Source organism: Oratosquilla oratoria, chromosome 11, assembly GCF_046742065.1.
Source record: "Oratosquilla oratoria isolate Oo_2021 chromosome 11, ASM4674206v1, whole genome shotgun sequence".
In the NCBI taxonomy this organism is placed as follows: Eukaryota; Metazoa; Arthropoda; class Malacostraca; order Stomatopoda; family Squillidae; genus Oratosquilla; species Oratosquilla oratoria.
In genome coordinates this window covers 45240961-45267244 of record NC_134787.1, presented here as the reverse complement: position 1 = coordinate 45267244, position 26284 = coordinate 45240961, and the positions used below count along the sequence as shown (strand labels likewise).

At 41.2% G+C, this 26284-nt stretch overlaps 1 protein-coding gene across 15 annotated transcripts in view; it reads right to left on the bottom strand.

The window, feature by feature from the left end:
* The window catches only part of MTA1-like (metastasis associated 1-like), a 302424-nt gene that overhangs the window by 118123 nt on the left and 158017 nt on the right, over positions 1-26284 (bottom strand). For all 15 annotated transcript variants that reach the window (XM_076192744.1, XM_076192742.1, XM_076192745.1 and 12 more), the window contains exons 5-10: positions 24587-24704; positions 23375-23577; positions 19943-20131; positions 19306-19439; positions 18050-18150; positions 3142-3270 (exon numbers count right to left, since the gene is read on the bottom strand). In XM_076192744.1, coding sequence (XP_076048859.1) covers positions 3142-3270; positions 18050-18150; positions 19306-19439; positions 19943-20131; positions 23375-23577; positions 24587-24704 — 874 coding nt within the window. The remainder of the gene's footprint in view (positions 1-3141; positions 3271-18049; positions 18151-19305; positions 19440-19942; positions 20132-23374; positions 23578-24586; positions 24705-26284) is intronic.

Genomic DNA, 26284 nt, shown 5'->3' with positions numbered 1-26284 from the left:
GAAAAAAGGAAGGAAGAAATGAGAGAGAGATGAGACAGAGATGAAACAAAGAGATAAGCCATAGGAGAGATGAAACAGAGAGAGATGAGACACAGAGAAATGAGACAGAGAAAGAAATGAATCAGGAGAGATGAGACACAGAAATGAAACAGAGAGAGATGAGACAAAGAGACAGAGAAAGACAGAGAGAATGTGATGGGAGAAAAGAATGGCAAGAATGGCACAGTTTTAGGAAAAGAAAAGACACACAAGAGTATAAACAGAGATGAAAGCTGATGAGGTCCCTGATTTACATGGTTGTAATACAGTGTCTGAGTAGTTATATAGGAATGGTTTGTGAGATTAAACACGTGTCCATGGGAAGGAAAATTTCCAGTATACTGAAAGAATGCATGTATAAATCCACTATATATGGGAAAATTGGATGGACACAAGTGTAGTATTTTCAGAAGGATGTTCAGTGAAAGGATTTGGAAAGGAAAAGAGGTAGTGATCAGACAAGAGCAGTGTAAGTTAAAAAGAGAAAAATGGCATTTTGATAAAATATTAGTAAGACATATGAGAAACTTCTGCAAAAGGGGATGACTTTGGGGTTTTCATGGGTTGACAGATGTTATGGGAGTAGTAGATCTTGTGTGAGGGTATGAAACAAAGGTTTACGGTTCAGCTGAAATTACCTTGTCACCCTGGCCCTCCTGCATGGGGTGATGTGGGAGGTAAATGCAATGTTGCTAAGCAGGGATTTGGAGCTTGTGACAGTGGAGGTGAAAAAGTGAAAGTTGTTTGTGGATGACAATGAACTTCAAGCTATGATGGCAGACAGACTGCAGCAATTAGTGGAGAGTTCAGGAGGGTATATGAGAGGAGAGAGCTGAAAATAATAACTGATAAAATGTCAGTAAATAAACTGACAACAGATGGCATTGGTTCTCAAGCCCTGCTACAGATCTCTCTGGGAACAAACTTTGGACTGCTGTTCAGATTGTACTGGTGTTGAACGTTTTTCATGTCACTGCCTAAAAAGAGCTTGTGCAGAACAGTTGCCAGTTACCAGCTCTCTATGTGTGAAAATATAAAATATATATATACAAATGAAAGTGAGAGAGGAAATAGTGAAGAGGATTGGGAGAGGAAAGGGTAGTCACTGCGGAAAGGCGCTGGGTTTAGAAAGAAGATGAGGATCAACAGATTGAATTCTTGCAGTACATGCAAGAAGTTTTTGGATAAATATATCTTTAGGGCTTACATGGATTTGGAACATGTACATAATGGATAAACCAGCTCTACCCATCAGATACTACTGTGTCTCACTGCATTGTCCTTGACCCAAGCAGTGTGGCCAAGGACAGGTAGATAAATTCATCCACAAGGTGAGATGGGAAGGGAGACAAATTGGTTTTGTTGAGAGTGGAATTTGTGTAGAGTGGGTTGTGCTTTAACTAAGCCACCCCACTTATGCAGAATGTAAGGCAGTTTGGATTGTATGAATGTTACCAATAGAAACCACTGTGTTCACCCAAAAAGAAAAATGAAACAGAAAAATAAATTATAAAGTACACACACACATACACACACAAACACACACGCACATATGTATTAAAGTATGCAAACACAAACACAAAACATGCACAATATGTAAAAAAAAAAAAATCTATCAACAATCCATCTAGTGGGGGCTCCAATGAATCCAAAACTCCAAAACAACCTTTGGTGAATTTTGCACAATAAAAGTTCCAACTTACAATTGCTTATGCTTTTATTGAATGGAAAAGTAAATAATTGTAAGCTATTTTTGTAGCGGACAAAAATTCTGTAACAATTATGAAATGTGGTTGATCCTTCAGTGATTTCTGGGGTCACCACAACCATTACAATATACACGGAACTTTCACATTCATCACAATTACGCCTAAACATTCACTAAACACTTCTATAAAACCAATCATTCACCTCTGATAAAATGTCAGTAAAAAACTGTTTATGCCTAAGATTATAAGATTGCTACTTTATAATCACATCATGTCATGGGAACTTAACTCATATTTTACCTTTGGATCATTTAATACTGGGTAAGGAAATTCTTTGCTACTACTTATGAAAATATAATTTTTTTCTATGAAAACTCTATACACATGTTTTTAACATGGGCCATGGCCATACTGCTTTACAGTTGTGCAAAGGAGAAAAGCCCATAGAAACCTTATTGCATGTACTACTGTGACCAATTTTTCCATTAAATGGAGAGTAAACTTATTACAGCAGCTAAGTCCTACTTGTCCCAACTGAACTATTTCATAGCCTCTACAGTCCCACACACAAGTTATGATATTCATTCTCTCTGATGTTAATAGAATTTTTTTACTCTGTCTCCCTTATTTGGAGAATATTGTGATATTTATGACTATTGCAGCACTTGAAAGCTATGGTGGGCTAGAAGAAACAGGATTAGCAACACTGCTATAATAGCTCAATAATCTTATATGAAAACTAAAACCAAAAGAAAAGAAAAATAAATAAATAAATATATAAATAAATATATAAATAAATGGTGAAAAAATTACATAAACAAATTATAATTTTTTTTTATTTAATTGCACATCTATTTTAGAATATATATTGGCAGTGAAGCTTTTTACAATGTAAAAAAGAGTAAAACAATGGTGCTAGGGTACTAAGTCTACCCTAGCTTTAATGTTTCACTTTGTAGATACAATCAACACTTCTTCACAATTATGCTTTGCTCTGACTAGCAGTGCAGACGACCCATAGCTCTACTGCCAGTCATATAAGCATTACATGCCACTGGAAGACCTAACCATCTGGTACACAACCAGAGGTGAAGATTGCACACAAGACAGTACCACATGGTATGGTACCTCACTGATATAAGTAACACATGGCAATGCTGTCATGTGATGGGAAACAAGTTTCCCCAAATTAAATTATGCATCTAACTGTAGTGGCCTGGTCTCTATGGATTACCCTTGTGCCCCAGCTTACTTTGTTTTGAATCCCCACCCAGCTACCACTCTGGAGGGGATCCCTCATTCAAAACCATGAGCATTTTAATGGTACTCCCCAGACCTTGTGACAGGTGCCCAAAGTTCCCCCCTTGCTTCCCTGCCTAAAACCATTCCTTACCTTCCTCCTTGGCAATGCGAGAGGGCATCTTCAGGCCACCAAACTTTTTCCAGTACTGCCAGCACGAACTACACAAGCGGCACTGCAGATGTGATGGCCCCCACGCATACCATTGCGAACTTGAACTAGCTGTAGAGTAATAAAAACCATCAATTAAAAACAGCATTTCAAAACTAAACCCCAAAATTATTACATAATCTTATACATATACATACATACATACATATATGTATATATACATACATACATACATATACCAAGGCTTTTTCCCCCTTCCAAGGGAGGTAGCCACAAAAGGAAAGGCACAAAAACACTCCCACCCATTTCATCCCTAAATACACTCCACACCCCTCCCACCCTTCCTCTCATCTGAGCACCTCCTGGATGACGGGTCATCCCTGAACCCTGCCCACCGCCCTGGGTCAGAAGCAGTGTCGCAAGACACAGTACATCCACAGCAAGGCCGCTTCATTTAATCGGCGACCCCCCCTCTCCGTCCCCCTTTGCATATAAGGAGAGGACGGGGAGAAATCCCTTCGGGCTGCGTCAAAATTTACTCACACATACTACCCCACCCCCCACCCCCCCGCCTATTCCTCCTCATGCAGTCACAACATCATTCATATACAACCATTCTCCACTCACCTCTGTCTTCCGTCCTCTCCCTTCCTTCCTCAACAGACATTCCCCTCTTCCCCAAAGCCCCCTTCACCCCATCCATCCACCTCATCCTAGGACGTCCCCTCATGTTCACTCCCTCCACATCTGCCTTCCATACCTCTTTTACTAGTCTTTCTTCACTCATTCTTTCCATGTGTCCAAACCATCCTAATATTCTTTCATCAACCCTCTCTCCCAAATCCTTTTTCACCCCTGTTCTGTTTACATTAATAAAACTTCAAAGATCCAGTCTATCTTGAGCATAACCATCAACTTATTGACCCCAAACTAATTCTTACTTACAACTAATAAATGCTGGTAAAGCATGTCACACTCCCAGACTTCAAAGAACTCTACATTTATGCACTGATAAGACCGATTACAAATCACATTATGTATTAACCACAAAACCCATGAATGAAGGCAATTGTCAATATGTAATCAAAGCAACTTACAACCACTGTACCAATATTCATAGAGCAGACAGTAGGAGATTGTGTAAAAGCATCTGAATTTGATCCATTTGGCATGGCATGGTAACACAAGCTCCAAAGCCACACACTACAACAAGCATCTTTGCACAGTCCCATGTATACCTCTTGCTGATTTCCACTCAATGATTTCCAACTTTAAACATCTTGGCCCCCTCTGCACTCAATGATTTCCAACTTTAACCATCCTAGCCCCCTCTGAGAGGATATTATTCATGTAAAACCAAATCAATCACCACTTAAAAGCGCTCATCTGCTTGAGGTCCAAACAACGTAAGTACATACAGACATGGACAAATTTCACAAAACACACAAATTATGCTAAACACCACTGGGAAAGGGGAAAAAATAAGGGGGGGAGCACTTTCATGATATTTTCACATCTTCAAGGATTACAAGAGAATGAACAAGTACAGAGTAAGGTATAGTATATAGACAAGTCAGGTTTGACACATGGTGAAAGTGTGCTCAAGCTGAGGGCATTTGACCTGGGTCAGGTCAAGTCTTGAAGGGCAGACGCTGTCATACTTCTTATTCCTTACAATAATTTCTATAATTATATTCAATAATAAATGGGTCTAATTCATATGAACCTAAACTGTTATGAAGGAATTGGTCATAATTATGTTTTATAATGCCTGATTCTATTTCTTTCAACCATATTTTTACAAGGTATAATTTCTTAAACATTTTTCCAATCAGGATGGTCAAAATCCCTAATGTGAGTAAACAGAGCATTAGATTCCTGGCCAGTTTTACACTATTTTTATGTTGTTTTATTCTGATTTCTAATACTTTGACTGTTTCACCAGCATAATACTTATTACAATTGAAAGAAATATTATAGAATCAGGCAATATAAAACAAAATTATGACCAACTCCTTAACAAGTTTAGATTTATATAAATTAGACCCATTTATTGTTAAAAATACTTATAAAAATTATTGTAAGAAATGAGGTAGCATGATGACATCTACTCTTCAAGACCTGACCTGACCTGACCCTGGGCAAATGTCACCAGCTTGAGCGGTCACCTTTAAATCCGACTTGTATATATACTATACCTTACTCTGTACTTATTAATTTTCTCGTAATCCTTGAATATGTGAAAATATCGCAAAAGTCCTCGGATTGCTCCCCCCCTTTCCCTGTGATGTTTAGCATAACATACATATACCAACAGCTTTTTCCCCCTTACAAGGGAGGTAGCCAAAGTGAAATCCATAAATCTACTCCCATTTATGTTACTTATGCTATCACCAGACAATATAAGTAACATTCATTTAAAACATCTCAAACCACATGGAAAACATGCACTCATCAACAATGCAAACAACTGCTATTCATACACAACCATGCCCAACATCTGGAACCATGGGATAATCATCACAATCCCCAAATCTAACAAAGACCCAATTGTTATAGCATGACACTGCCCAATCACACTTCCCTGAACCCTCTTCAAAGTCATAGAATACCTCAAACTACACCTCAAACAAAACATGACACAGAATTGCACAATAATACCAAAAGATGGCTGAACAATTATTTGGCAGGCAGAAATGCCTGTGTCATATAATGGTCAATAATTGCACACCAGATACTTTAGGTATGGAGTACCTATGGGCTCCATATTATCCCCCATACTCTTTAATCTATAATTGCTCAATATACACGCACCCTACCCCCAAGAAATACAAACCTCTTCTTAAGTAGATGACATGACAAATATGTGCACACATCATAATCCAGACAGAGCCACAGAAATACCACCACACGTCAACAGGCTCACACCTGGTTCACTAGACTCAAAATAGCCCCAACCAAATCCACACCCACACTTCTCTCCAATTGGATAGCAGAATACGCATACCACTACTTTTTATCAACACCCTCATACCACACACACAATCACCCAAGATTCTTAGTATAACATACAACATATCCATGTCATTCAAACAACATTAACACAAAATGCACACCAACACTGAACACACTTAAATCAGTTGCAGGTACAACATTTGGTCTATCAATCTATACACCAAGGACTTTTTTCCCCTTATAAGGGAGACAGCCAACTAAAAAGGTCACATACTCACTCCCACCCATTCCACTCCCATCCATCACCCTTCCCGAACCTCATTCCCATCTCAACTCCTTGTGGATAAAGGGCCATCCATGTCTCCCATATATTGCCTTGGATCAGAAGCAATGTAGCAAGACTCAGTACATCCACAGCAAGGCAGTTTCACTTATTCAGCAACCCCCCTTTCCATCCCCTCATACACAGGGGGTAGCCAGAGAAAAAGGCATAGAAACCACTCCCACCAATTCCATTCCCTACATATTCCACTCCCCCCCCCACCCTCCTCCCCCCCTCTTTTCTTGGCACCTCCTGGATGACGGGTCATCCCTGCATCCTGTCCACTGTCCTGGGTCAGAAACAGTGTCGCAAGACACAGCATATCCACAGCAAGGCCGCTTCATAAATTCAGCGACTCCCCTCTCCGTCCACTCATGCAGGAAAGGAGAAGATGGGGAGAAATCCCTTCAGGCTGCGTCAAATGTTTTCTCATACATACTTTCTCACCCCCATCCCCCACCCACTCCCCCTCATGCATCACAGCATCATCCATACACAACCATTCTCCATCCACCCCTATCTTCTGTCCTCTCCCTTCCTTCCTCAACAGACATTCCTCTCTTTAGTAATGCCCCATTCACCCCATCCATCCATCTCATCCTAGGACGCCCCCTCATATTGACTCCTTCCACACCTCTTTTACTAATCTTTCTTCACATGGAAAGTAAAGAAGACAGGGAGAAATCTCTTTGGGCTGTATCAAAACATCATACACATAACTCTCTGCTCAAAATCACCCACCCCAATCTCCTATACCCTCCCTTCCTTGCATCAGTTACATCTACACACAACCATTCTCCATTCACCCCTATCTCTAGCACACATTTGAACACAACAAAGAAACTACCACTACATTATACATACATACATATACCAAAGGCTTTTTTCCCCTTACAAGGGAGGTAGCCAAAAAACAAAGGCATAAAAAAATCCTACCCATTCCATCCCTAATACACTCCACTCCCCTCCACCCTCTTATCTTAGCACCACCTCAATGACGGGTCATCCCTGCATCTTGTCCACTGCACCAAACTGTTCTGACAAAACTATGTTTTCCTAACCTAACCACATGATAAACACTCCAATAATCCCTAACTTCTACACATCACAAACATTAGTCTAACTCTCCTTACATGGCATGGTTTGCACCAAACAATCATCCACATAGTACACAAACATACATGGAATGTTTAACTGGATCCACAAAAATCACCTTAACAAAACATCTGTACACATACAAACATGTACCAAGGGCTTTTTCCCCCTTTCAAGGGAGGTAGTCAAAGGCATAATTCCACTACCACCCATTGCATCACAACCCACTCCACTCTCATTTGCACCCCTCCCTCCCTCCCTCTTTTCTTGGCTCCTACTGAATGACAGGTCATCCCTGCATCTTGCTCACTGCACTGAAGCAAAACAGCACATCCACAACAAAGCTGCTTTATTTAATCAGTGACCCCCCCTCCATTCCCTCCTACAGAAAAAGAGAAGATAGGGAAAAATCCCTTTCAAGCTGCATCAAAATATCATTCACACATAACCACTCTCTTACTCCCATCCCCCACCAACTCCCCTCCATGCATCACAGCATCATCCATACACAACCATTCTCCACTCATCCCTATCTTCTCCCTTCCTCAACAGATATCCCCCTCTTTCTCAACACCCCTTTTACCCCATCCATCCATCTCATCCTTGATCATCTCTTCATGTTCACTTCATCCACCTCTGCCTTCCACACTTCTATACTAATCTTTCTTCATTCATTCTTTCCATGTGTCCAAACTATACCAATACTTTTTCATCAACCCTATCTCCCAACTTATTTTCCAATCCCACACTCCTTACTACTTCATTTCTCACTCTATCCAGCCTAGTAACCCCTATCATACTTCTCAGGCATTTCATTTCAAACACATTTAAATTCTTCCTCTCTTATATTCCATGTTTCTGCCCCATACAATAATGTCAGCACAATCCTTCATACAATCTTCTCTCAGCATCCATTCCCAAATGTCTATTTCTCATTACACTTTTTAATCCCCAAAGGCATTTACTTTCTTCTCTCAATCTATATTGTACCTCTCCTCCACTCCTCCCTTTCCCACCACATGCGACCCTAAGTACCTAAAGCTATCCACTTCCTCTGGCCTCTTTCCCTTAATACTCACTTTCAATTTGCTGTCATCCTCTCCCCTTGTACATCTTACCACCTTACTTTGACCCATGTTTACCATCAATTTTTTCCCAAACCCCATCATAACTTTCATACTCCCTCCTCTAATCCTGCTACAAGTGCAGTGTCATCACCAAACAACTGGTTTATCTCCCATTTTTCTCCATTTTCCTATCTCTCCCCAACCCATTACTTTTGCATTTACCTCCTGCACCACCTCATTCATGAACAGCTATGGCAACATGACATATCCCTAGCGAAGTCCCATTTTTACCTTAAACCATATGCTCTCTTCATTTCTAATTCTGACAGTGGCTCTATTACTTTTATACAAACTCTTGACTGCTCTGAACAGCTTTCCTCCTATCCCATATATCTGCAATACCTCCCACAGTGCCTTCCCATCTATCCTGTCATAAGCCTATTCTAGATCCATATAAACCCAAGACATCCTTACCCTTTGCTAAAGCTCACATATCTCTCTTACCACAAAAATTTGATCCCCATAACCTCTACCTTTCCTTAACCCACACTGTTCCTCACCAATTACTCCTTGTCCCTCTCCTAATCCTTTCAATCAAATCCTACTATAAACCTTCCTAACTACTCAACAAACTGATCCCTCTGAAACAATTACACTCACACTTGTCCCCTTTTTCCCTTGTAAAGCAGAACTACACAGGCACTCCTCCAATCCTCCAGCACTCTACCCTCTTTTAGGCACACATCAAACTCTTCACCAGCCAATCCAGCATCACTGTACCTCCCTTTAAAGACTCTCCACTTGACACCCATCTAACCCAGGTGCTTTGCCCACTCTCATCACTTTAATGACTGCTTTCACCTCATCTTTTCTTATTTCTTTCATTTTCTTCATCCATCACTATCATTTACTTAGCGCCTCCCACCACAACCACCTTTCAATCCCTATCCTCCTCCACATTTAGCAATTACCTAAAATGCTCTGCCCATCTTTCTTACTGTCACCTCTTCCATATCATCTATTCATCTGCACCTTTTACCTTTTCTTCTCTATCTGATTCACCTCCTCTTCCTCTTAATTTCCTTCCAAAACATCTTACTACTTTAAAAAAAAATTCATACTCTTCCCCCATTTTCATCTCCTTTTTGCCTCCTTTATCTTATGTACTTCTCATATGATTCTCTCGTCATATTTTGCAGCCAGTTTGTGAAGTCTGAATTGACGAAAGCGCTTGGTCATCAGTTTTTCTTTTTCCTTGGTGGTTTTTCGGCATATATATATATATTAATCCGAACAGCTCTTAAATAAAGGCCCAAGGCAACACTATATTTTATATTATCCGGATGATTACTGAAAAAATGTAAATAACTGCCCGTATAAGTAGGCTTCCTATAAATTGCAAAAGACAAATTTTCTGGACATCTGATCACTAATATATCAAGAGCTGATCACTAATATATTTAAGAGCTCTTTGAATTTGCTGCCCCGAATTTCTCAACTTAGAAATTGAATCAGTATGCACTCAATTACTAAAAATAGGCTACCCAGACTGGTTTTTGACAAAAGCCCTCAGCAAAGCCAAAGCCAGTTATTTTAGAACCAATTCAAAACAAAATTTGTCTGGGAAAAATCAAATATCAAACTCCCTTATAATGAATCTATACATGCCGCATCTAAATTATTACCTAGTAACCAAATTAGGATCACTTTTAGTTACCCAAATAATATCTTAAAAAAGTAGTAAGTGTCCATCACAGAACATCCAATAAGGACAACTCCAGAGTATATAAGATACCATGTCTTGATTGTGATAAAGTGCACTGGGGACAAACTGGACGTGATCTACCCACTAGGATCAAAGAACATACATACATACATATACCAAGGCTTTTTCCCCCTTCCAAGGGAGGTAGCCACAAAGGGAAAGGCATAAAAACACTCCCACCCATTTCATCCCTAAATACACTCCACACCCCTCCCACCCTTCCTCTCATCTGAGCACCTCCTGGATGACGGGTCATCCCTGAACCCTGCCCACCGCCCTGGGTCAGAAGCAGTGTCGCAAGACACAGTACATCCACAGCAAGGCCGCTTCATTTAATCGGCGACCCCCCCCTCTCCGTCCCCCTTTGCATATAAAGGGAGGACGGGGAGAAATCCCTTCGGGCTGCGTCAAAATTTACTCACACATACTACCCCCCCCCCACCCCTCCGCCCATTCCTCCTCATGCAGTCACATCATCCATATACAACCATTCTCCACTCACCTCTGTCTTCCGTCCTCTCCCTTCCTTCCTCAACAGACATTCCCCTCTTCCCCAAAGCCCCCTTCACCCCATCCATCCACCTCATCCTAGGACGTCCCCTCATGTTCACTCCCTCCACATCTGCCTTCCATACCTCTTTTACATAAAAATTACATAAAATTACATAATGAAATTACATAAATTACATAAAAATTCTTTAAAATACAGCCAAGAAAACTCAGCTGTATTTCCCCATTCTAGTCTTTTAGATCACAGAATAGATTGGAAGAACGCAGCTACAGTATACAATTCACATTGTAGTTTCAAAAGAAAAATAATTGAGTCCTCATTAATAAAGCAGTTTCCAAATTATAATACTTCAAAAGGTCAATGGTCACCAGATGCCATTACTAGTATGGCAGTTAATAAATTCATCTCCACAGGACGAAACGTCCAACCTCACTCAGGGCAAGTGACCTGAGGCTTACTGAGTTCCCTACTGTAACTTCCTCCTCTGTATATAACTCCTTGTCTATGTACCCTATAATTGTAACTGCTGAAGAGGACCACAGTTAGTGGTCAAAATATATGGTTTACTCTGTATCTCAGCTTATCTTTCTCCAAGAGTGGGTTCAAGTTTTATTTTATTTTATTCATGTGTTATGACACCTACGTTACTTGATTTGATGAAGCGGCCTTGCTGTGTCTTGCGACACTGCTTCTGACCCAGGGCAGTGGACAAGGTGCAGGGATGACCCGTCATCCAGGAGGTGCTAAGATAAGAGGGAGGGTGGAGGGGTGTGGAGTATATTCAGGGATGGAATGGGTGGAAATGATTTTATGCCTTTTCCTTTTTGGCTACCTCCCTTGTAAGGGGGGAAAAGCCTTGGTGTATGTATGTATGTGTATATATATATATATATATATATATATATATATATATATATATATATATATATATATATATATATATATATATACACACACACACATATACACATAACTATATGTAAATATACATACATACACCAAGGGCTACCCCTCCCCCTTACAAGGGAGGGCTCCTTCCGGATGATGGGTCATCCCTGCATCTCACCTAATACACTGGGTTGGAAGCAATAAAGAAAGACACAGCAAGGCCACTTCATTTAAGTGGTGACAACTACTCTCCATTCCCTCATGCAGAAAAAGAGATGGGGAGAAATTCCTTTGGGCTGCGTCAAAATATCATTCACACATACTCCCTCACCCCCCATCCCCCACCCACTCCCTTCCATGCATCACAGCATCATCCATACACAACCATTTTCCAATCACCCATGTCTTCTCTCTTCTCCCTTCCTTAATAGAGATCCTCCCCACTTACCCAATGCCCCTTTTACCCCAACCACCAATCTCATCCTTGATCATCTCATGTTCACTCCATCCACCTCTGCCTTTCACACCTCATTTACTAATGTTTCTTCACTCATTCTTTCCATGTGTTCAAATCATCACAATACTCTTTCATCAACCCATCTCCTAACTCCCTTTTCATCCCCACTCTCCTCCTCGTTTCTCATTCTATCCAGCCTAGTAATCCCTGCCATAATTCCCAGGCATTAAATCTCAAACACATTTAAACTCTTCCTTTCATATGTTTCCATGTTTCTGCCCCATACAGTACTGTCATCACAATCACTCCTTCATACAATCTCCTCTTAGCATCCATTCCCAAATGTCTATTTCTCATTACACTTTTTAATTCCCCAAGGCATATGCTTCTTCCTTTCAATCTACATTCTACCTCCAACACCACTCCTCCCTTTTCTGACGCATTCTCCCCCAAGTAGCTCAAGCTATCCACTTCCTCCTGTCTTTCTCCCTTAATACTCACTTCCAATTTACTACCATCCTCTCCCCTTGTACATCTCATCACCTCATTTTTACCCACATTTATCTCTAACTTCCTTCTTTGGAACACCTTCCCAAACTCCACCAACAACTTCCTTAATCCCTCCTCAGATTCTCCTACAAGTACAGTGTCATCAACAAACAACAACTAGCTACCTCCCATTTTCTTTAACCATCTCCAATCCCCATCCCATTACCCTTGCATTTACCTCTCACACCATCCCATCGATATATAAACTGAACAGCCGTGGTGACATGACACATCCCTGACAAAGTCCCACCTTTATCTCAAACCATCTCTCCATTTCTAATTCTAACACAGGCTCTACTACTCTAATAAAAATTCTTGACTGATCTTACAGCTTTCCTTCTATCCTCTATTTCTGCAATACCTCCCATAGTGCTTTCCTGTCTACCCTGTCAAGCCTGATGTATGTATGTATGTGTGTGTGTGTGTGTGTGTGTGTGTGTGTGTGTGTGTGTGTGTGTGTGTGTGTGTGTGTGTGTGTGTGTGTGTGTGTGTGTGTATATATATATATATATATATATATATATATATATATATATATATATGAGAAAGACATTTGGGAATGAATGCTAAGATGAAACTGTATGAAGAGGTGATTGTGCCATCAGCTTTGTATGAATCAAAAACATGGAACATGTGAGAGAGAGAGAGAGAGAGAGAGAGAGAGAGAGAGAGAGAGAGAGAGAGAGAGAGAGAGAGAGAGAGAGAGAGAGAGAGAGAGAGAGAGAAAAAAAAAAAACAAGAGACAAAAAAATAGAAAAAAAAAAAAAAAAAAAAAAAAAAAAAAAAAAAAAAGGGACTTAAGAAGGTCTGGGAGTTTTCCAACCAGTACCCTAAGGTTTGGGTCTTTTAATGTGCATGGATGAGGTACAGATGAGAGTAAAAGGGAAGAGATTGGCAGTATGTTTGAGTGAAACTAAGTTGAGAACAAGGGGCGGGTTTGAGTTTGGGAGTGTAGTTGGGAGGATCTCAGGAATGAAGAGAGGATGAGGGAGAGAAGAGGTGGCTATACTAGTAAGTTAAGAGATAGGTAAGCGTGTGGTGGAATGGAAGGTTTACTCAAGAATGAAAGTGAAGCTGGGAAGGGAGATGTGGGTCTCTGTATCTGCATATGGGCCTGGTAGTGAGAAGAGTGTAGAGGAAAGAGAGGACTTTTGGATAGATTTAAATGAGTGCACAGAGGGGTTAGGGAGTAATACCAATGTAGTGGTACTGGGAGACCTTAATGCTAAGGTAGGAAATGAACCAATAGATGGACTGATTGGGAAGTGTGGAGTTCTTGGAAAAAATCATAGTGGAAAGTTGATGATGGGTTTAGATAGTTGATGATAGCAAATACACTGTTTAGGAAGAAAGTAAAGCATAAGTATACATGGGAGAGGGTGGTGGATGGAAGGGTGGTAGAGCGTTAATGGACTATATAGTAACCAGGAGAATAGCAGTTTGAGTTAAGGATGTACATGTTCTACAAGGAGAGAGTGGGGGAATAGCAGATCATTTTTTGGTGGAAGGTCAGTTGAGAGTGGAGGATTGATGGAGAAAGAGGAAAAGGACAGAAGGTAAGGAGGTGCTTAAAGTGAACTGCTTAAATGAGAAAGGAAAGAAGAAGTACAGTACAAGAAGAAGCTGGGCGAGGAGAGGGAAGGATAGAGTAGAACTAGGAGTGGAGGAGGAACAGGGAAGGTTCAAGGAGGGGAGTCACAAGGTGTGCAAAGATGGCGTGTGGAACAACGAGGACAGGTTGAAATAGAAGGGTAGTGAGTGGTGGGAAGTGGAAGCTAAGAAGGTTGTAGAATAAGTGAGCTTCCACAAATTGGTTACTATATGGGATGAGAGAATCATATGAGAGGTACAAAGAAAAGAGAAGTAAAGCATAAGATAAAGGAGGCAAACAGAAGAGCAGATGTGAAACAGGGTAAGAGTATGACAAAAAAGATGGAAAGTAATGAAAAGATGATTTGGAAAGAAATTATGAGAGGAAGAGGAGGCGAATCAAGCTCAGAACAAAAGGTAAAAGGTGCAGATAGATTGATGATAATGGAAGAAAGGGCAGTGAGAGGAAGATGGGCACAATATTTTTGGGAGTTGCTAATTGTGAAGGAGGATAAAGAGGGAAAGGTAACTGCAGTGGGAAGCACTAAAAAAATGACAATGATGAGTGGGGAAAATGGAGGAGAAATTAGGAAAGATGAGGTGAAGACAGTTCAGATGATGCACCTGGGTTGGATGGATGTCATGCAGAATGTCCAAAAGAGAGAGAGAGAGAGAAAGAGAGAGAAAGAGAGAGAAAGAGAGAGAGAAAGAGAGAAAGAGAAAGAGAAAGAAAGAGAGAGAGAGAGAGAGAGAGAGAGAGAGAGAGAGAGAGAGAGAGAGAGAGAGAGAGAGAGAGAGGTACAGTGATGGTGAACTGGCTGGTGAGGTTATTTAATGTTTAAGAGAGGGTAGAGTACCAGCGGACTGGAAAAGTGTCTGTGTAGTTCCACTTTACAAGGGAAAAGAGTACAAGTGTGAGTGTTGTAGTTTCAGAGGGATCAGTTTGTTATGTGTAGTTGGGAAGGATTATGGGAGGGTCTTGATTGAGAGGATTAGGAGAGAAACAGAGGGAGTAATTCATGAGGAACAGTGTGGGTTTGGGACGGGTAGGGGTTGCGTAGATCAGATTTTTGTGGTAAGACAGATATGTGAGAAAGCTTTGGGAAAAGGTAAGAATATTTCTGGGGCCTTTATGGATTTGGAGAAGGCTTATGACAGGGTACACAGGAAGGCACTGTGGGAGGTAATGCAGATATATGGGATAAAGGAAAACTTTTAAGAGCAGTCAAGAGTTTTTACAAGAGTAGTAGAGCTTCCTTTTTCAGAAATGGAAATAGTGGTTTGAGGTAAAAGTGGGACTTCACCAGGCTGTTCAATTCATACATGGATGGGGTGGTCTGAGAGGTTAAAGAAAATGGAGAAAAGTGGGAGATAAGCAAGTTGTTTGCTGATGACACTGCACTCGTGGCAGGATCTGAGGACGAATTGAGGAAGTTAGTGACATTTTGGGAAAGTGTCCGAAAGGAAGTTGACGACAAATGTGGGTAAAAGTAAGGTGGTGAGATGTACAAGGGGAGGACTGAAGTGAGCATTAAGGGAGAGACTGGAGGAAGTGGATGTAATAGTTTTAGATACTTGGGTGTGAATGTGGTGGGAAAGGGAGGTGTGGAGGTGGAGGTAGAATCTAGATTGAGAGAAGCAAGTAAATGCCTTGGGGGATTAAAAAGTGCAATGAGAAATAAACACTAGGGAATGGATGCTAAGAGGAGATTATATGAAGGAGTGATTGATCCAACAGCAATGTATGGAGTAGAAACATGGACCATATGACAGGAAGAGAGGAGTTTGAATGAGTTTGAGATGAGGTACCTGAGAAGTATGATAGGGGTTACTAGGCTGGATAGAGTGAGAAACATGGTGAGGAGAATGGGGATGGAAAAGGAGTTGCGAGATAGGGTTGATAAAAGAGTATTGGGATGGTTTGGACACACAGAAATAATGAGTGAAGAAAGATCAGTAAATGAGGTGTGGAAGGCAAAGATAGGAGTGAACATGAGGGGGCAACCAAGGATAGATGGATGGATGGGGTAAAAGGAGAATTGGGAAAGTGGGCAAGGTTTGTTTAGGAAGGATGGGAGAAGACAGAAGATAGGGGTGAATGGAGAATGGTTGTGTATGGATGATGCTGTGATACATGAAGTGGGTGGGGGATCGGGGGTGAGAGAATATGTGCGAAAAATAAATTGATGCAGCTCGAAGGGATTTCTACCCGTTTTCTCCAATTCTGAAGCAGCCTTGCTGTGAATGTGCTGTGACTTGCAACACTGGTTCTGACCCAGAGCAGTGGGCAAGATGCAGGGATGACCCATCATCCAGGAGGAGACAAGATAATGGGGAGGGAGGTAGGTAGATGTAAGTGGAATATGTGGTGATGGAATGGATTTTATGCCCCCCTCCCCCCCTTTTTTTTTCTACCTCCCTTAAAGGGGGAAAAGCCTTTGGTATATATGTACAAGATGAAATGCCTGGGAATTATGGTAGGGGTTAGGCTCGATAGAGTGAGAAATGAGGAGGTGAGCTGGAGAGCAGGGTCAAAAAGACAGTTAGGAGATAGGGTTGATGAGTATTGGGATATTTTGGACACATGGAAAGAATGAGTGAAGAAACATTCGTAAAAGAGGTGTGGAAGGCAGAAGTGGAGGAAGTGAGCTTGAGAGGGCCATCAAGGATGAGATGGATGGATAAGGTAAAAGGTGCATTGGGAAAGAAAGGCCTGTCTGTTAGTTAAGGAAGGAAGGGTGACAAGAGAAGATTGGGGGTAGTGATGAATGGCTGTGTATGAGTGATGTGATATATGGAAGGGAATAGGTGGGAGATGGGGGATTGAGGGAGAATTTGTGAATTATATTTTGATGCAGCCCAAGGGGATTTCTCCCTGGCTTCTTTTTTCTGAACAAGGGGACAGAGAGGGGGTCGCTGATTAAATGAAGTGGCCTTCCTATGGATTTGTGGTGTCTTGCAGCACACATCCATAGTAGTAGGTGAGATGTAGGGATGTCCCATCATGCAGGAACCAAGAAAAGAGGGGGGAGGGGTGGTGAATGGGAGTGGAGCGTGTTGGGATGAAATGGGTGGGAGCGAATTTATGCTTTTGACTTTGGCTACCTTGTAAGGGGGAAAAAAGCCGTTGATATACGTGTGTATATATATATGTATATACATGTATTTAGTTTTACCTAGTTGAATCTTTTATGATGATCACTCCCAGTTCTTTTTCAGATCCCCCTTTCGTTACTTCTTTTTCACAAATTTTATATTGTCCTAATATCCTTTTCTTACTTTTTCCAAATTCCATTATGCTACATTTCTTAATATTGAAGTCCACTTCCCACTTCTGACTTCATTCCCAGACCCTATTCAGATCTCTATGTAGTATGTGTGCATGCACGCATATCATATATATATGTGTGTGTGTGTGTCTATATATATATATATATATATATATATATATATATATATATATATATATATATATATATATATATACTTAATCCCACTCCCGGAGAAAAATAAGCTGAGATATAGAGTAAACCATATATTTTTGACCACTAATGGTTTACTCTGTATCTCCGCTTATTTCTCTGCGAGAGTAGGTTTAAGTTTTATTTTACTCATGCACTACTACATCTACATTATTCAATATATATATATATATATATATATATATGTAAAACAACTGATGGGAACTTACATTGACAAGATTCACACGCTTTGCCTGTAACAGAAGATTCAGTTCCATTTCCATTGATAACAGACTTGCCATTGGACAGTGCTGCTGGGTTTGGCTTGTTACTGCAAAAGACAAGGTATCTATTTAATTTCTTTGTAATCTTGTATCAACTTGTACAAACATGTATAAACTTGTAGAATAATTTATGCACAATTCCCATATATTAATAATTTTATCTAGCAACTCCTTCAACCCTAGAGCAATTGCCTTCAGAACTTATGCCAACTGTCTCCAAATGCTACAAACCCTCCCTCACCTCTTCCATATTTAATAAATTACTGAACTATTCTACTCACAATCCCCATACTGCCTTCACTTCTGTCAGCATTTGTATGTCTGCATCATTTACCTTTTCTTCTCTACCTGAATCACTCTTTTCTTTTCCTTCCAAAACATCTTTTAATCAATTTAAAAATTCTCCATCAAATACCTATCCCACTTTAAATTTCTCTTCTTGCTTCCCCCACCTTGTGTTTTGTATCTACTCTCTTCCTTCTGTACCTCATATGCCTCCCTAGTTCTACTATGCAGCCAATCTCCACATGCTCCCTTGTTTTGCACTACCACCTTGTTATTTGAACAAGTCCTCCCTAATCCTAACCCATGTTACAATGTCATAGTGTGGCTCTGGAGCTGTTTGTATAACTACCTTCTTTTTGTCCATCTATGGAGACACAAACAAATTAAGGTTATTTTTTTCATTAATATACAGGAGTACCATTGGACCTAAATCAGTCATTAGTTCAAAAACTATTTCATGAGATCATTGTTACTATCACCAATTGCTGCATAGGTTGATTTATTATTGTACACACACTGATAATGTAAGTAATTTTGTTTAACCCCTCCCATATGATGATGCCAAATTCAGCATCATGAAGACAGTGTCAAAGACTTGATTATATTTGTTTTGTAGTTGTAATTGAGTGACCCCCATATTCTGTGAACAAGCTTAATCATGTTTTCTGATGTTATAAATATTCAGGGTGAAAGAGAACGAGTAATACAGCTGTAACTTTATATCTAATAATGTGAGTATTGTCATGCATCATCAAATCATCGTACATCAGCAACTGACGCTGCATGCAAGAATTCGACTCATATTGAAGAGGTTAACAATAATTTCCATAATACAACTGCTAAGTTTCTTTCCTGTAACTCTCATTAATTCACAAAGAATACAAGAGAGGGAACAATGGACTGACAAAAATACTTACTAATTAGGAATGTAAACTTGCTTGAGTTTGGACTCTGCTTCCACTGCTTTCACTCTTTTTTGTTGAACATATCTGTCTGTAGTTTTCCACATGTAATAATATTCTATGATATTCTTAAGTGTTTTCCAAGGTAACTGAAAAACAAATATGAAACATAATAATCTAAAAATACAAATTTCACATTGTTCCATAAAATACAGAGAGGGAGATACATGCGAGGGAGGAAAGGGTGGTGGAATGGGGGTGGAATGGGTGGAGATGAAATAGGAGAGAGTGGGTATATGCCATTTGACTTTGACTACTTCCTGGTATGGGGGGAAAAGCCCTTAGTATAGATAGACACCAGATACAAAAAAAAAAATAAATAAATAAATAAATAAATAAATAAATAAATAAAATAAGTTAAAAATAAATAAAATAAAATATAAATAAAATAAATAAATTCCCCTTTACATAAAGGGTAACCAAATCAAAGCATATACCCACCCTTCATCTATTCAAAACCCTTTAAAGACAATAAGACTTCTAAGGCAAACACCAATACTAAGATAGAGACACAAAGCTGAAATCCTCCATTTAAGACATATCCTCACCACAAAGTTACATATTCCTATTACATTTTAAAGTTTTCACTTACAAAATCTTGTCTGATATCATTGAAGTCCTTTCCATATTTCTCAAGAGCTTCTTCAAACAAATTAGCTTCAGATGCTGACCATTCTTCCATCTCATCTCGACAAAGCACTGGACCAGTGGAAGGTACCAATGAACACACAGCAGCATTTAGGTCATATATATGCTTGTGTAACGTATCCATAGCATGGAACTGTGAAAAGAAATTGTACACATAAATATAAGTGTGGGAAAAATAATGCATACTTTCATACACCAAAATATCTCTTCCCCCTTAAAAGGGGTGATCAAGTCAGAGCATACCCTAACTCTCAACCAATCTCGAAATCCATTTGTCCCATCTAACTTAGCACTTTGTCGATGGGTCATCCTTGACCCCCATTACAATGCTCAAGTCAATGGCAATGCAGCAATCCCACCCTGAGTAGACAAGAATATCCCTTTGGGTTATCATTTACTAATCTATCTACAATTACTTTCCATTCACTTGCATCTCTTGCACTCTCCTTTCCTTGTCCAATGCCCCCTTCATCCAATCTATCCACCTCTAGGTCTTCTCCTTAAGTTCACTCTCCACTTCTGCCTTCTAGTTTTTTTTTTTAATACTAGTCTTCCCTCACTGATTCTTTCCATATGTTCAAACCATCTCAACATCCCTAGATCAAGCCTATCTGCCAGCTCTCTTCCCACACCCACTCTCCACCTCATTTCCACATTTTTTACTCTGTCCTCATTACATCCACCATACTTCTTAAAACACTTTACCTTGAACCTAATTAGGTTCTTCTTTTCTGCATCATTCAAACTCCAAAGCTCCACTCTACACTCTTCTCACTACCAGGCCCATATCCACTTAAAAAGACTTGCATCTCTCTTCCCAGTTTCACCTTCATCCACATTAACCTTGAAGAAACCTTTCACTCCACCTCACATTTACCTATCTCTTCACTTATTAGTAGAGCCACCCCTTCTCTCCCTCATCCTCTCTTTACTCCCAACACCCTCCCCATTGCACCCCCAAACTCAAAATCAACCTTTCCTTTCAATTTAGTTTCATTCAATGCCAACACATCCATCGTTCTTCTCATGAACATACTACCTATCTCTTCCCTTTTACTCTCATCTATACCACATCCCCACACATTAAAAGACCCAAACTTTAGAGTTTTGTTTGGAAAACTCCCAGACCCTCTTACGCCTTGACTTTCTTTAGAAATGTACCCTTTAGGGCTACAGAGAGGATACCTGGTCCTCTCCTCTGTCCCTTTTTGGTCACCTTTATAACTAAATGGAAACACTCGGTGGCAGTATTCTTTCTCCAGTACCAAAGAGTTTGGCAAAAATGGGAATGTATATTCAGAGAAGTGGTACAGGACAATATTAAGAGTGGGGAGGGACAGCATAACAGAGGGACATTTGCATTATAATAAAGTAGCATAATTTCCCCAAGAGTACAGATTTCCTACAACACTCACAAAATGATGTGTGGCTCTGGCACATAGAGGCACCCCATATAGACCCTAGAGTATCAGCTGCACGCTATCATATTCCACTCCCACTCATCGGAGCCTCCCTCCCTCTTTTCTCATCTCCTATTGGATGACAGGTCATCTCTGCATCTCGCCCACTGCCCTGGGTCAGAAGCATTGTTGCAAGACACAGCACATCCACAGCAAGGCCACTTCATTTAATTGGCAACCCCCCCTCTCCATCCCTTCATGCAGAAAGAGAAAATGGGAAGAAATCCCCTTGGGCTGCATCAAAATATCATTCACACATACTCCCTCATTCCCTATCCCCACCCATTTACTCCCACACATCACAGCATCATCCACACACAACCATTACCCACTCACCCCTATCTTCTGTCATCTTCTGTCTTTTCCTGTCCTTCCTCAACAGACATTCCCCTCTATACCAATGCCCCTTTAATCCCATCTACCCATCTCATCCTCGGACACTCTCTCATGTTCATTCCATCCACCTCTGCCTTCCACACATCTGTACTAATCTTTCTTAACTCATTCTTTCAATGTCTCCAAACCATCCCAATACTCCTTCATCAACACTATCTCTCAACTCCTTTTCCACCCCTGCTCTCCTCCTCATTTCTTACTCTATCTCATCTCAAACACATTCTCTCTTCCTCTCTTAGGTTCCATGTTTCTGCCACATTCAGTGCTGTTGGCACAATCACCCCTTCATACAATCTCCTCTTAGCATCCATTCCCAAATGTCTATTTCTAATTACACTTTTTAATCTCCCAAGGCATTTACTTGCTTCACTCAATCTAGAGTCTACCTCCACCTCCACACCTCCCTTTCCCACCACATTCACACCCAAGTGTCTAAAGCTATCCACTTCCTCCAGTCTCTCTCCCTTAATACTCACTTCCAATTTGCTGCCATCCACTCCCCTTGTACATCTCATCACCTTACTACAACTACAAAATAGATATAATCAAGACGCTAACACTGCCATCTTCATATACCCACACGCGCCTCATGATGCCTCCGTAAGCGTCATTGTATGGAAGGAGTTAATCTCATTAAGACACATCACACCACCCTGCAGACCATTCAAAACAAAAATATAAAGACAACCACAGGTTGCACATATAGAATACCTACAGACCATTTACACAAAGAAATGAAAGTCCTTAAAGGATCACCTTGACACAAGAGGCAAACAAACAAGTGCCACAGCCTCCACAAACACAGCACACCTATTACACTACATAGCAGAACACCCACACATGCCAATATGCATCAAAACAACAACTAAATACCTATATCCCACATAAATACTCTCTCCTTTTCCTCCACAACCACCAGGTACCCACATCCAGCCACATATCCACAATCATTTCACTCACTGCTCCATCAATAGACTGAAAGACAACACACTACTGCATGCAACCCTGACATCCATCCATCCATCTGAATCCTCTCTCACCAAAGAGGACAGAGTCCACCTGGCCAGACTGCATTGTGGCCACCATCCAGCCCTCCTAAATTACCAGACACAGATGGATTAACAAATTGTGCATATCTGTCCAGGATGTAACACATCACCTCAAACACTATTCAATACTTATGTAAGAGTGCAATGCACACAATTATGCATGCAAACAACACAACATATACTCTATAAGGGATTTATGGAAAAACCACATTCCAGCATTGTCATTCCTCAGGGAGAGCAGACGGCTCAGCCAGACAGTCTAAGGAATATTATCATCATCTGGAGAGAGGAGGAAGGGAGGTACAGACCCTTGTTTCAGCCAACATGCAATTATTTCATCATCACCCTTATAAGGGAGATACAGGCCCTTACTTGAGCCCACATGCAAAAATTTCATCATCTCCCTTATAAGGGAGGTATAGGCTCTTGCTTTAGCCACCATGCAAAAATTTCAAGTGATCCCCAACTCACCAATGTGACATCTCTAGAAGCAGCTGCTGCACTCATGTGTAAGGAAGGTTGTTTGACGGACGAGGAGCAGTCAAGGGCACGTGCAAAGGTGCCAACAGACCGTGATATCACCAAAAATTGGTCAATTTGTCTATCTGTTAGGCCATGATCTGGTGTCCAGACTAAAGTTTCCAACTCTCTTAAATCCCGAGTATCTTCTTCACCTGTGAAATAACATAAATTAATATTTCATACTATCCATCAAATGGAAGGCATCATCTTGAGAGATTGGAAAGATTGGAGAGAGAGAGAGAGAGAGAGAGAGAGAGAGAGAGAGAGAGAGAGAGAGAGAGAGAGAGAGAGAGAGAGAGAGAGAGAGAGAGAGAGAGAATGACCCTTCATCCAAAAGGAACTAAAATGGAAGAAATGAATGTTTAATGGGTGTACGCCTTAACTAGGCTACCCCTTTATAAGAGGGAAAAGTCTCTTGGTAAATGTATGCATTTTAAACAGTCTGGGTGTATGCAAAGCATCAGGTCTAATTTGTGTAAAGCAAAGTCAAGGTCGTACACTTTCCCAGAGAGGCACCTAGAGAAGGCTGGACCCACAAAGGCTCAGCAGCCCTTGACTGAAATTGCCAAGTAACCAGTGTTCACAATGCCTCAACTCTCCAACTTATACACTCCAAATGTGGCCATGTGAGGTTGGTACTCCAGTCCCCAAAACTATGGTCATAATGATTACATAACATTTGAAGAAGACAGTAACATGTAAAATAAAGAGTGCAAAGGTAGTCCATAAAATTAATATACATACATATACCAATGGCTATTCCCCCTTACAAGGGTTGATTTTATGAGTTTTTGGCCGACGGCCAGGCACTGGGACCAAAATGATCATTCAGCGCCTCCCTTACAAGGGAGGTAGCCCAAAAACAAATGCATTAAATCCACTCCCACCCATTCCATCCCCACATAATCCACTCCCATTCACCCTCCTCTCTCCCTCCCTCATATCTTGGCTCCTCCTGGAGCCAAATTAATATGAAAATACATAATAAACTAATATACCAGTTTTCAAATGTGTAACTGTAACTGATGTGCAGTATGCCGGACAATTTCACTTTGCTTTGCTACATCAGCAACCAACAGTACACTGAACTCAAAAAGCCACAGTATTTCAACAATGTGCAAATTCTTTCAAATCAAATGGAGGGAACTTTTTGGTACCAACCTTCTTTTAATAAGGGAGTAATATCTGCTTGGTATCTAGACCCAACTCTAATTTCACCTTTGTCAGCTAATAATGTTTTCTGTTGAGGGTCATACACAAGGGAGTAGAAGAAGGAATCCTGAAAACAAGGAGAAATTTCATTAAGAAATTGATTACACAATGCAGATGCAAAAATACATTTAATAGAAAATAAACAAGTCACCCAATGACATATCTCAAAGTCATTTACAAAATTCCTTTTCATTATTTCAATCATAATCCATCAAACCCCCTTCTTACATGATATCAATGAATGCTTGACAGAATATGGATGAGGACTGACAACGAAACTTCTGGGCAGAGTACATAATTTTACTCAGATCCAAACATTTCATCTTGGGCCTTCTTCAGTGGATGTTTGCTACTGCATAAAGTTCCATGCTCTAGCCTTAAGTTCCAGTGCCAATCCTCATCTCCACAATACTACTAAAGGTATTACATTAAGAATTTCTTTATTCATTGTACTAAAATCATTGCCATTTACTTTGCTTGCTACCATCTTCCCACACATCCCTTCTATCAACTAAAATTTAAGAATCATTTCAACAAAAATATTTTTGATGATTAGCAAATACATATACATGCTAAGATTTACTCTGAGTAACCCTTACCAAACAAAAATAAACCAACATAAAAAAAAAATGCATAACAGTATCTTGACTAAGTTGAGGTGGGATGAGGAGGAATCATGAGGGAAGTGAAGAATGAAGGAGCAAGGGAGAGGTAGGAGGGGAAAAAAGGAGATGATAGGAGGTGGGAGGGGAGGGAGGAAGAAAGGAAAAGTGGGGGGTGGGAGGATGGCGAGCCGAAGAGAAAGGAAGAATGAGGAGAGGGCAAGAGGAGGGAGGGAAAGGGCAAGTGGAGGGAGGGAAAGGGCAAGTGGAGGGAGGGAAAGGGCAAGTGGAGGGAGGGAAAGGGCAAGTGGAGGGAGGGAAAGGGCAAGTGGAGGGAGGGAAAGGGGAAGATGAGGGAGGGAAAGGGGAAGATGAGGGAGGGAAAGGGGAAGATGAGGGAGGGAAAGGGGAAGATGAGGGAGGGAAAGGGGAAGATGAGGGAGGGGAAGGGGAAGATGAGGGAGGGGAAGGGGAAGATGAGGGAGGGGAAGGGGAAGAGGAGGGAGGGGAAGGGGAAGAGGAGGGAGGGGAAGGGGAAGAGGAGGGAGGGGAAGGGGAAGAGGAGGGAGGGGAAGTGGAAGAGGAGGGAGGGGAAGAGGAGGGAGGGGAGGGGAAGAGGAGGGAGGGGAGGGGAAGAGGAGGGAGGGGAAGAGGAGGGAGGGGAAGAGGAGGGAGGGGAAGGGGAAGAGGAGGGAGGGGAAGGGGAAGAGGAGGGAGGGGAAGAGGAGGGAGGGGAAGGGGAAGAGGAGGGAGGGGAAGAGGAGGGAGGGGAAGGGGAGGGAGGGGAAGGGGAACAGGAGGGAGGGGAAGGGGAAGAGGAGGGAGGGGAAGGGGAAGAGGAGGGAGGGGAAGGGGAACAGGAGGGAGGGGAAGGGGAACAGGAGGGAGGGGAAGGGGAACAGGAGGGAGGGGAAGGGGACGAGGAGGGAGGGTAAGGGGAAGTGGAGGAGGGGAAGGGGAAGAGGAAGGAGGGGAAGGGGAAGAGGAGGGAGGGGAAGGGGAAGAGGAGGGAGGGAAAGGGGAAGAGGAGGGAGGGAAAGGGGAA